Source organism: Oncorhynchus gorbuscha, linkage group LG09 (genome assembly GCF_021184085.1).
Source record: "Oncorhynchus gorbuscha isolate QuinsamMale2020 ecotype Even-year linkage group LG09, OgorEven_v1.0, whole genome shotgun sequence".
NCBI classification, from domain to species: Eukaryota; Metazoa; Chordata; class Actinopteri; order Salmoniformes; family Salmonidae; genus Oncorhynchus; species Oncorhynchus gorbuscha.
This window is the reverse complement of record NC_060181.1, coordinates 97,022,986-97,035,824: the sequence shown is the minus strand read 5'-3', so window position 1 is coordinate 97,035,824 and position 12,839 is coordinate 97,022,986. Positions and strand designations below refer to the sequence as shown.

Genomic DNA, 12,839 nt, shown 5'->3' with positions numbered 1-12,839 from the left:
CGAGGAAGAGGTGAAGTCGTGCACTGTGAAAGAGGGAGGAGGACGAGGAAGAGGTGAAGTCGTGCACTGTGAAGGAGGGAGGAAGAGGAAGAAGTGAAGTCATGCACTGTGAAGGAGGGAGGAAGAGGTGAAGTCATGCACTGTGAAGGAGGGAGGAAGAGGGGAAGTCATGCACTGTGAAGGAGGGAGGAGGAGGAAGAGGTGAAGTCATGCACTGTGAAGGAGGAAGGAGGAGGAAGAGGTTAAGTCATGCACTGTGAAGGAGGGAGGAAGAGGGGAAGTCATGCACTGTGAAGGAGGGAGGAAGAGGGGAAGTCATGCACTGTGAAGGAGGGAGGAAGAGGACCAGTCAGATAAACTATACTGTGACTGGAGCTGATAGAATTGTGTTGTAACTGTGTAATATATGTGTTCAAACCATCTTATTATAGAATTGTGTCCCAAATGACACCCTATTCTCTACATAGTGCACTAGTTTTGACCAGAGCCCTATCAGCGCAGTCGAACGTAGTGCACTACATAGGGAATAGGGTGACATTTGGGATCCAGATATTGTTTTATTACGGACCTCCAGCAGAGGGGAAGGAGAAAAACCGGCTTGGGCCGAGCCTCGAAGTGCCAGGATGTCCATGGAAGCCACTGTGCATCCCTCCTCCGAAGGCAAAGTCATCTGAGAGGACAGAGATAACAGAGAGACTATGACGACAGAGATAACAGAGAGACTATGACGACAGAGATAACAGAGAGACTATGACGACAGAGATAACAGAGAGACTATGACGACAGAGATAACAGAGAGACTATGACGACAGAGATAACAGAGAGACTATGACGACAGAGATAACAGAGAGACTATGACGACAGAGATAACAGAGAGACTATGACGACAGAGATAACAGAGAGACTAAGAGGACAGTGATAACAGAGAGACTATGAGGACAGAGATAACAGAGAGACTATGAGGACAGTGATAACAGAGAGACTGAGGACAGTGATAACAGAGAGACTACGAGGACAGTGATAACAGAGAGACTACGGGGACAGTGATAACAGAGAGACTGAGGACAGTGATAACAGAGAGACTGAGGACAGTGATAACAGAGAGACTATGAGGACAGTGATAACAGAGAGACTGAGGACAGTGATAACAGAGAGACTATGAGGACAGTGATAACAGAGAGACTATGTGGACAGTGATAACAGAGAGACTATGAGGACAGTGATAACAGAGAGACTATGAGGACAGTGATAACAGAGAGACTATGAGGACAGTGATAACAGAGAGACTATGAGGACAGTGATAACAGAGATACTGAGGACAGTGATAACAGAGACTATGTGGACAGTGATAACAGAGACTATGAGGACAGTGATAACAGAGACTATGTGGACAGTGATAACAGAGATACTGAGGACAGTGATAACAGAGACTATGTGGACAGTGATAACAGAGACTATGAGGACAGTGATAACAGAGACTATGAGGACAGTGATAACAGAGACTATGTGGACAGTGATAACAGAGATACTGAGGACAGTGATAACAGGGAGACTATGAGGACAGTGATAACAGGGAGACTATGAGGACAGTGATAACAGAGACTATGAGGACAGTGATAACAGAGACTATGAGGACAGTGATAACAGAGAGACTATGAGGACAGTGATAACAGAGAGACTATGTGGACAGTGATAACAGAGAGACTATGTGGACAGTGATAACAGAGAGACTGAGACTGATAACAGAGAGACTAGGACAGTGATAACAGTGATAACAGAGAGACTATGAGGACAGTGATAACAGAGAGACTATGCGGACAGTGATAACAGGGAGACTATGAGGACAGTGATAACAGGGAGACTATGAGGACAGTGATAACAGAGAGACTATGAGGACAGTGATAACAGAGAGACTATGAGGACAGTGATAACAGAGAGACTATGAGGACAGTGATAACAGAGAGACTATGTGGACAGTGATAACAGAGAGACTATGCGGACAGTGATAACAGAGAGACTATGAGGACAGTGATAACAGAGAGACTATGAGGACAGTGATAACAGAGAGACTATGAGGACAGTGATAACAGAGAGACTATGAGGACAGTGATAACAGAGAGACTACGAGGACAGTGATAACAGAGAGACTATGAGGACAGTGATAACAGAGAGACTATGAGGACAGTGATAACAGAGAGACTACGAGGACAGTGATAACAGAGAGACTATGAGGACAGTGATAACAGAGAGACTATGAGGACAGTGATAACAGAGAGACTATGAGGACAGTGATAACAGAGAGACTATGAGGACAGTGACAACAGAGAGACTATGGGACAGTGATAACAGAGAGACTATGAGGACAGTGACAACAGAGAGACTATGAGGACAGTGACAACAGAGAGACTATGAGGACAGTGACAACAGAGAGACTATGAGGACAGTGATAACAGAGAGACTATGAGGACAGTGACAACAGAGAGACTATGAGGACAGTGACAACAGAGAGACTATGAGGACAGTGATAACAGAGAGACTATGAGGACAGTGATAACAGAGAGACTATGAGGACAGTGACAACAGAGAGACTATGAGGACAGTGACAACAGAGAGACTATGAGGACAGTGACAACAGAGAGACTATGAGGACAGTGATAACAGAGAGACTATGAGGACAGTGACAACAGAGAGACTATGAGGACAGTGACAACAGAGAGACTATGAGGACAGTGATAACAGAGAGACTATGAGGACAGTGATAACAGAGAGACTATGAGGACAGTGATAACAGAGAGACTATGAGGACAGTGATAACAGAGAGACTATGAGGACAGTGACAACAGAGAGACTATGAGGACAGTGATAACAGAGAGACTATGAGGACAGTGATAACAGAGAGACTATGAGGACAGTGATAACAGAGAGACTATGAGGACAGTGATAACAGAGAGACTATGAGGACAGTGATAACAGAGAGACTATGAGGACAGTGATAACAGAGAGACTATGAAACATAGAAGAAGCAGGTAGTGTTCTGCTTTGTGTGAACTGCTGCGATTCCCCTACGGACTGGTTTCCCGGTCAGATTTAGCCTCTACTAAGGAACACATAAAGACGTAGGATATTGGTCAGACCCACCGAAGAAATTTGCAAAAGGATCCTGGCCTCCAAAGAATTCCTGAAACACTTCCTCTGGACTCCGGAATGTAAAGGTGAACCCTGGGAAGTCTTCTGGAGTGGGATGGCTACTGGAGCCTGGTGGGAGGGAGGGAGAGAAGGGATACATTTTGATTGATTAATATGGACACTACCAACATTGTTGATCAAAAACAGAACAGAATGGATTATGTAATTGTAGACAACTCTATAAAACTTGACAGACTTTTTTATTTATTTGTTATTTTTCAGAAAATAATCAGATAGGATCATTTTGATCCAGATGCCATAATCTGCCCTTTCTGTGATTTGAACAGGCACGTCGCCATCTACTGGACAGGTTACTACTTCGACACTGTCATAGGGAAACAGAGATGAGTAAACTACATGAATAAAGATACCTAGATTTTTAAAAAAGAATAGAGCCTGCATATCAACGTATAAGTGCGTAGATGCATTTATTTGACACTTCTCAATAACAACTGATCACATACCTACAGTCAATTTAACATGAACCTTTGGGCTGGCAGGTAACCTAGTGGTTAGAGTGTAGGGCTGGCAGGTAACCTAGTGGTTAGAGTGTAGGGCTGGCAGGTAACCTAGTGGTTAGAGTGTAGGGCTGGCAGGTAACCTAGTGGTTAGAGTGTAGGGCTGGCAGGTAACCTAGTGGTTAGAGTGTAGGGCTGGCAGGTAGCCTAGTGGGTAGAGTGTAGGGCTGGCAGGTAACCTAGTGGTTAGAGTGTAGGGCTGGCAGGTAACCTAGTGGTTAGAGTGTAGGGCTGGCAGGTAACCTAGTGGTTAGAGTGTAGGGCTGGCAGGTAACCTAGTGGTTAGAGTGTAGGGCTGGCAGGTAACCTAGTGGTTAGAGTGTAGGGCTGGCAGGTAACCTAGTGGTTAGAGTGTAGGGGTGGCAGGTAACCTAGTGGTTAGAGTGTAGGGCTGGCAGGTAACCTAGTGGTTAGAGTGTAGGGCTGGCAGGTAACCTAGTGGTTAGAGTGTAGGGCTGGCAGGTAACCTAGTGGTTAGAGTGTAGGGCTGGCAGGTAACCTAGTGGTTAGAGTGTAGGGCTGGCAGGTAACCTAGTGGTTAGAGTGTAGGGCTGGCAGGTAACCTAGTGGTTAGAGTGTAGGGCTGGCAGGTAACCTAGTGGTTAGAGTGTAGGGCTGGCAGGTAACCTAGTGGTTAGAGTGTAGGGCTGGCAGGTAACCTAGTGGTTAGAGTGTAGGGCTGGCAGGTAACCTAGTGGTTAGAGTGTAGGGCTGGCAGGTAACCTAGTGGTTAGAGTGTAGGGCTGGCAGGTAACCTAGTGGTTAGAGTGTAGAGGCGGCAGGTGGCCTAGTGGTTAGAGTGTAGGGATGGCAGGTAACCTAGTGGTTAGAGTGTAGAGGCGGCAGGTGGCCTAGTGGTTAGAGTGTAGGGCTGGCAGGTAACCTAGTGGTTAGAGTGTAGGGCTGGCAGGTAACCTAGTGGTTAGAGTGTAGGGCTGGCAGGTAACCTAGTGGTTAGAGTGTAGGGGCGGCAGGTAGCCTAGTGGTTAGAGTGTAGGGGTGGCAGGTGGCCTAGTGGTTAGAGTGTAGGGCTGGCAGGTAACCTAGTGGTTAGAGTGTAGGGCTGGCAGGTAACCTAGTGGTTAGAGTGTAGGGCTGGCAGGTAACCTAGTGGTTAGAGTGTAGGGCTGGCAGGTAACCTAGTGGTTAGAGTGTAGGGCTGGCAGGTAACCTAGTGGTTAGAGTGTAGAGGCGGCAGGTGGCCTAGTGGTTAGAGTGTAGGGATGGCAGGTAGCCTAGTGGTTAGAGTGTAGGGCTGGCAGGTAACCTAGTGGTTACAGTGTAGGGCTGGCAGGTAACCTAGTGGTTAGAGTGTAGGGCTGGCAGGTAACCTAGTGGTTAGAGTGTAGGGCTGGCAGGTAACCTAGTGGTTAGAGTGTAGGGCTGGCAGGTAACCTAGTGGTTAGAGTGTAGGGCTGGCAGGTAACCTAGTGGTTAGAGTGTAGAGGCGGCAGGTGGCCTAGTGGTTAGAGTGTAGGGCTGGCAGGTAACCTAGTGGTTAGAGTGTTGGACTTGGAACCGAAGGTTCAAGCTCAATTCCCCTGAACTGACAAGGTACAAATCTGTGTTCTGCCCCTGAACAAGGCTGTTAACCCACTGTTCCTAGATCAGTTAACCCACTGTTCCTAGATCAGTTAACCCACTGTTCCTAGATCAGTTAACCCACTGTTCCTAGATCAGTTAACCCACTGTTCCTGGTTAACCCACTGTTCCTAGACCAGTTAACCCACTGTTCCTAGATCAGTTAACCCACTGTTCCTAGATCAGTTAACCCACTGTTCCTGATCAGTTAACCCACTGTTCCTAGACCAGTTAACCCACTGTTCCTGATCAGTTAACCCACTGTTCCTAGACCAGTTAACCCACTGTTCCTAGACCAGTTAACCCACTGGACCAGGTTCCTAGACCAGTTAACCCACTGTTCCTGGTTAACCCACTGTTCCTAGATCAGTTAACCCACTGTTCCTGGCCAGTTAACCCACTGTTCCTAGGTTAACCCACTGTTCCTAGACCAGTTAACCCACTGTTCCTAGACCAGTTAACCCACTGTTCCTAGATCAGTTAACCCACTGTTCCTAGATCAGTTAACCCACTGTTCCTAGATCAGTTAACCCACTGTTCCTAGACCAGTTAACCCACTGTTCCTAGATCAGTTAACCCACTGTTCCTAGACCAGTTAACCCACTGTTCCTAGACCAGTTAACCCACTGTTCCTAGACCAGTTAACCCACTGTTCCTAGATCAGTTAACCCACTGTTCCTAGATCAGTTAACCCACTGTTCCTAGACCAGTTAACCCACTGTTCCTAGATCAGTTAACCCACTGTTCCTAGACCAGTTAACCCACTGTTCCTAGATCAGTTAACCCACTGTTCCTAGACCAGTTAACCCACTGTTCCTAGTCAGTTAACCCACTGTTCCTAGACCAGTTAACCCACTGTTCCTAGACCAGGTAACCCACTGTTCCTAGACCAGTTAACCCACTGTTCCTAGATCAGTTAACCCACTGTTCCTAGACCAGTTAACCCACTGTTCCTAGACCAGTTAACCCACTGTTCCTAGATCAGTTAACCCACTGTTCCTAGACCAGTTAACCCACTGTTCCTAGATCAGTTAACCCACTGTTCCTAGACCAGTTAACCCACTGTTCCTAGACCAGTTAACCCAATGTTCCTAGACCAGTTAACCCACTGTTCCTAGATCAGTTAACCCACTGTTCCTAGACCAGTTAACCCACTGTTCCTAGATCAGTTAACCCACTGTTCCTAGATCAGTTAACCCACTGTTCCTAGACCAGTTAACCCACTGTTCCTAGATCAGTTAACCCACTGTTCCTAGACCAGTTAACCCACTGTTCCTAGACCAGTTAACCCACTGTTCCTAGACCAGTTAACCCACTGTTCCTAGACCAGTTAACCCACTGTTCCTAGGCCAGTTAACCCACTGTTCCTAGATCAGTTAACCCACTGTTCCCAGGCCAGTTAACCCACTGTTCCTAGATCAGTTAACCCACTGTTCCTAGATCAGTTAACCCACTGTTCCTAGACCAGTTAACCCACTGTTCCTAGATCAGTTAACCCACTGTTCCTAGATCAGTTAACCCACTGTTCCTAGATCAGTTAACCCACTGTTCCTAGACCAGTTAACCCACTGTTCCTAGATCAGTTAACCCACTGTTCCTAGACCAGTTAACCCACTGTTCCTAGATCAGTTAACCCACTGTTCCTAGACCAGTTAACCCACTGTTCCTAGATCAGTTAACCCACTGTTCCTAGATCAGTTAACCCACTGTTCCTAGACCAGTTAACCCACTGTTCCTAGATCAGTTAACCCACTGTTCCTAGACCAGTTAACCCACTGTTCCTAGATCAGTTAACCCACTGTTCCTAGACCAGTTAACCCACTGTTCCTAGATCAGTTAACCCACTGTTCCTAGACCAGTTAACCCACTGTTCCTAGACCAGTTAACCCACTGTTCCTAGACCAGTTAACCCACTGTTCCTAGATCAGTTAACCCACTGTTCCTAGACCAGTTAACCCACTGTTCCTAGACCAGTTAACCCACTGTTCCTAGATCAGTTAACCCACTGTTCCTAGACCAGTTAACCCACTGTTCCTAGATCAGTTAACCCACTGTTCCTAGACCAGTTAACCCACTGTTCCTAGACCAGTTAACCCAATGTTCCTAGACCAGTTAACCCACTGTTCCTAGATCAGTTAACCCACTGTTCCTAGACCAGTTAACCCACTGTTCCTAGATCAGTTAACCCACTGTTCCTAGACCAGTTAACCCACTGTTCCTAGACCAGTTAACCCACTGTTCCTAGATCAGTTAACCCACTGTTCCTAGACCAGTTAACCCACTGTTCCTAGATCAGTTAACCCACTGTTCCTAGACCAGTTAACCCACTGTTCCTAGACCAGTTAACCCACTGTTCCTAGACCAGTTAACCCACTGTTCCTAGACCAGTTAACCCACTGTTCCTAGACCAGTTAACCCACTGTTCCTAGACCAGTTAACCCACTGTTCCTAGATCAGTTAACCCACTGTTCCTAGACCAGTTAACCCACTGTTCCTAGATCAGTTAACCCACTGTTCCTAGACCAGTTAACCCACTGTTCCTAGACCAGTTAACCCACTGTTCCTAGATCAGTTAACCCACTGTTCCTAGACCAGTTAACCCACTGTTCCTAGATCAGTTAACCCACTGTTCCTAGACCAGTTAACCCACTGTTCCTAGACCAGTTAACCCACTGTTCCTAGACCAGTTAACCCACTGTTCCTAGATCAGTTAACCCACTGTTCCTAGATCAGTTAACCCACTGTTCCTAGACCAGTTAACCCACTGTTCCTAGACCAGTTAACCCACTGTTCCTAGATCAGTTAACCCACTGTTCCTAGACCAGTTAACCCACTGTTCCTAGACCAGTTAACCCACTGTTCCTAGACCAGTTAACCCACTGTTCCTAGACCAGTTAACCCACTGTTCCTAGACCAGTTAACCCACTGTTCCTAGACCAGTTAACCCACTGTTCCTAGACCAGTTAACCCACTGTTCCTAGACCAGTTAACCCACTGTTCCTAGATCAGTTAACCCACTGTTCCTAGATCAGTTAACCCCACTGTTCCTAGACCAGTTAACCCACTGTTCCTAGACCAGTTAACCCACTGTTCCCAGATCAGTTAACCCACTGTTCCTAGACCTGTTAACCCACTGTTCCTAGATCAGTTAACCCACTGTTCCTAGACCAGTTAACCCACTGTTCCTAGACCAGTTAACCCACTGTTCCTAGACCAGTTAACCCACTGTTCCTAGATCAGTTAACCCACTGTTCCTAGGCCAGTTAACCCCTGTTCCTAGACCAGTTAACCCACTGTTCCTAGACCAGTTAACCCACTGTTCCTAGATCAGTTAACCCACTGTTCCTAGACCAGTTAACCCACTGTTCCTAGACCAGTTAACCCACTGTTCCTAGACCAGTTAACCCACTGTTCCTAGACCAGTTAACCCACTGTTCCTAGACCAGTTAACCCACTGTTCCTAGACCAGTTAACCCACTGTTCCTAGACCAGTTAACCCACTGTTCCTAGATCAGTTAACCCACTGTTCCTAGACCAGTTAACCCACTGTTCCTAGACCAGTTAACCCACTGTTCCTAGATCAGTTAACCCACTGTTCCTAGACCAGTTAACCCACTGTTCCTAGATCAGTTAACCCCACTGTTCCTAGACCAGTTAACCCACTGTTCCTAGATCAGTTAACCCACTGTTCCTAGACCAGTTAACCCACTGTTCCTAGGCCAGTTAACCCACTGTTCCTAGACCAGTTAACCCACTGTTCCTAGATCAGTTAACCCACTGTTCCTAGATCAGTTAACCCACTGTTCCTAGACCAGTTAACCCACTGTTCCTAGACCAGTTAACCCACTGTTCCTAGACCAGTTAAACCACTGTTCCTAGACCAGTTAACCCACTGTTCCTAGACCAGTTAACCCACTGTTCCTAGACCAGTTAACCCACTGTTCCTAGACCAGTTAACCCACTGTTCCTAGATCAGTTAACCCACTGTTCCTAGACCAGTTAACCCACTGTTCCTAGATCAGTTAACCCACTGTTCCTAGATCAGTTAACCCACTGTTCCTAGGCCAGTTAACCCACTGTTCCTAGACCAGTTAACCCACTGTTCCTAGATCAGTTAACCCACTGTTCCTAGACCAGTTAACCCACTGTTCCTAGACCAGTTAACCCACTGTTCCTAGACCAGTTAACCCACTGTTCCTAGACCAGTTAACCCACTGTTCCTAGACCAGTTAACCCACTGTTCCTAGACCAGTTAACCCACTGTTCCTAGACCAGTTAACCCACTGTTCCTAGACCAGTTAACCCACTGTTCCTAGACCAGTTAACCCACTGTTCCTAGACCAGTTAACCCACTGTTCCTAGACCAGTTAACCCACTGTTCCTAGACCAGTTAACCCCACTGTTCCTAGACCAGTTAACCCACTGTTCCTAGACCAGTTAACCCACTGTTCCTTGTTCATAGACCAGTCAACCCACTGTTCCTAGATCAGTTAACCCACTGTTCCTAGATCAGTTAACCCACTGTTCCTAGATCAGTTAACCCACTGTTCCTAGACCAGTTAACCCACTGTTCCTAGATCAGTTAACCCACTGTTCCTAGACCAGTTAACCCACTGTTCCTAGACCAGTTAACCCACTGTTCCTAGATCAGTTAACCCACTGTTCCCAGGCCAGTTAACCCACTGTTCCTAGACCAGTTAACCCACTGTTCCTAGACCAGTTAACCCACTGTTCCTAGACCAGTTAACCCACTGTTCCTAGATCAGTTAACCCACTGTTCCTAGGCCAGTTAACCCACTGTTCCTAGATCAGTTAACCCACTGTTCCTAGACCAGTTAACCCCACTGTTCCTAGATCAGTTAACCCACTGTTCCTAGATCAGTTAACCCACTGTTCCTAGACCAGTTAACCCACTGTTCCTAGACCAGTTAACCCACTGTTCCTAGACCAGTTAACCCACTGTTCCTAGACCAGTGAACCCCACTGTTCCTTGTTCCTAGACCAGTTAACCCACTGTTCCTAGACCAGTTAACCCACTGTTCCTAGACCAGTTAACCCACTGTTCCTAGACCAGTTAACCCACTGTTCCTAGACCAGTTAACCCCACTGTTCCTAGACCAGTTAACCCACTGTTCCTAGACCAGTTAACCCACTGTTCCTAGACCAGTTAACCCACTGTTCCTAGACCAGTTAACCCACTGTTCCTAGACCAGTTAACCCACTGTTCCTAGACCAGTTAACCCACTGTTCCTAGACCAGTTAACCCACTGTTCCTAGACCAGTTAACCCACTGTTCCTAGACCAGTTAACCCACTGTTCCTAGACCAGTTAACCCACTGTTCCTAGATCAGTTAACCCACTGTTCCTAGACCAGTTAACCCACTGTTCCTAGATCAGTTAACCCACTGTTCCTAGACCAGTTAACCCACTGTTCCTAGATCAGTTAAACCACTGTTCCTAGACCAGTTAACCCACTGTTCCTAGATCAGTTAACCCACTGTTCCTAGACCAGTTAACCCCACTGTTCCTAGATCAGTTAACCCACTGTTCCTAGACCAGTTAACCCCACTGTTCCTAGACCAGTTAACCCACTGTTCCTAGACCAGTTAACCCACTGTTCCTAGACCAGTTAACCCACTGTTCCTAGACCAGTTAACCCACTGTTCCTAGACCAGTTAACCCACTGTTCCTAGACCAGTTAACCCACTGTTCCTAGACCAGTTAACCCACTGTTCCTAGATCAGTTAACCCACTGTTCCTAGATCAGTTAACCCACTGTTCCTAGACCAGTTAACCCACTGTTCCTAGACCAGTTAACCCACTGTTCCTAGATCAGTTAACCCACTGTTCCTAGATCAGTTAACCCACTGTTCCTAGACCAGTTAACCCACTGTTCCTAGACCAGTTAACCCACTGTTCCTAGATCAGTTAACCCACTGTTCCTAGATCAGTTAACCCACTGTTCCTAGACCAGTTAACCCACTGTTCCACTGTCCCTAGACCAGTTAACCCACTGTTCCTAGACCAGTTAACCCACTGTTCCTAGACCAGTTAACCCACTGTTCCTAGATCAGTTAACCCACTGTTCCTAGACCAGTTAACCCACTGTTCCTAGACCAGTTAACCCACTGTTCCTAGATCAGTTAACCCACTGTTCCTAGATCAGTTAACCCACTGTTCCTAGACCAGTTAACCCACTGTTCCTAGACCAGTTAACCCACTGTTCCTAGACCAGTTAACCCACTGTTCCTAGACCAGTTAACCCACTGTTCCTAGATCAGTTAACCCACTGTTCCTAGACCAGTTAACCCACTGTTCCTAGATCAGTTAACCCACTGTTCCTAGACCAGTTAACCCACTGTTCCTAGACCAGTTAACCCACTGTTCCTAGACCAGTTAACCCACTGTTCCTAGACCAGTTAACCCACTGTTCCTAGACCAGTTAACCCACTGTTCCTAGACCAGTTAACCCACTGTTCCTAGACCAGTTAACCCACTGTTCCTAGACCAGTTAACCCACTGTTCCTAGACCAGTTAACCCACTGTTCCTAGACCAGTTAACCCCACTGTTCCTAGACCAGTTAACCCACTGTTCCTAGACCAGTTAACCCACTGTTCCTAGACCAGTTAACCCACTGTTCCTAGACCAGTTAACCCACTGTTCCTAGACCAGTTAACCCACTGTTCCTAGACCAGTTAACCCACTGTTCCTAGACCAGTTAACCCACTGTTCCTAGACCAGTTAACCCACTGTTCCTAGATCAGTTAACCCACTGTTCCTAGACCAGTTAACCCACTGTTCCTAGACCAGTTAACCCACTGTTCCTAGACCAGTTAACCCACTGTTCCTAGACCAGTTAACCCACTGTTCCTAGACCAGTTAACCCACTGTTCCTAGATCAGTTAACCCACTGTTCAGTTAACCCACTGTTCCTAGATCAGTTAACCCACTGTTCCTAGATCAGTTAACCCACTGTTCCTAGATCAGTTAACCCACTGTTCCTAGACCAGTTAACCCACTGTTCCTAGACCAGTTAACCCCATTGTTCCTAGACCAGTTAAACCACTGTTCCTAGACCAGTTAACCCACTGTTCCTAGACCAGTTAACCCACTGTTCCTAGACCAGTTAACCCACTGTTCCTAGACCAGTTAACCCACTGTTCCTAGACCAGTTAACCCACTGTTCCTAGACCAGTTAACCCACTGTTCCTAGACCAGTTAACCCACTGTTCCTAGACCAGTTAACCCACTGTTCCTAGATCAGTTAACCCACTGTTCCTAGACCAGTTAACCCAACTGTTCCTAGACCAGTTAACCCACTGTTCCTAGACCAGTTAACCCACTGTTCCTAGACCAGTTAACCCACTGTTCCTAGACCAGTTAACCCACTGTTCCTAGATCAGTTAACCCACTGTTCCTAGACCAGTTAACCCACTGTTCCTAGACCAGTTACCCCACTGTTCCTAGATCAGTTAACCCACTGTTCCTAGATCAGTTAACCCACTGTTCCTAGACCAGTTAACCCACTGTTCCTAGACCAGTTAACCCACTGT

General features: G+C 46.8%; 1 protein-coding gene across 2 annotated transcripts in view; it reads right to left on the bottom strand.

Annotated features, from left to right (window-relative positions):
- The window catches only part of dnajb2 (DnaJ heat shock protein family (Hsp40) member B2), a 46,496-nt gene that overhangs the window by 22,616 nt on the left and 11,041 nt on the right, over positions 1-12,839 (bottom strand). For both annotated transcript variants that reach the window (XM_046363954.1, XM_046363955.1), the window contains exons 5-6: positions 3,139-3,255; positions 569-670 (exon numbers count right to left, since the gene is read on the bottom strand). In XM_046363954.1, coding sequence (XP_046219910.1) covers positions 569-670; positions 3,139-3,255 — 219 coding nt within the window. The remainder of the gene's footprint in view (positions 1-568; positions 671-3,138; positions 3,256-12,839) is intronic.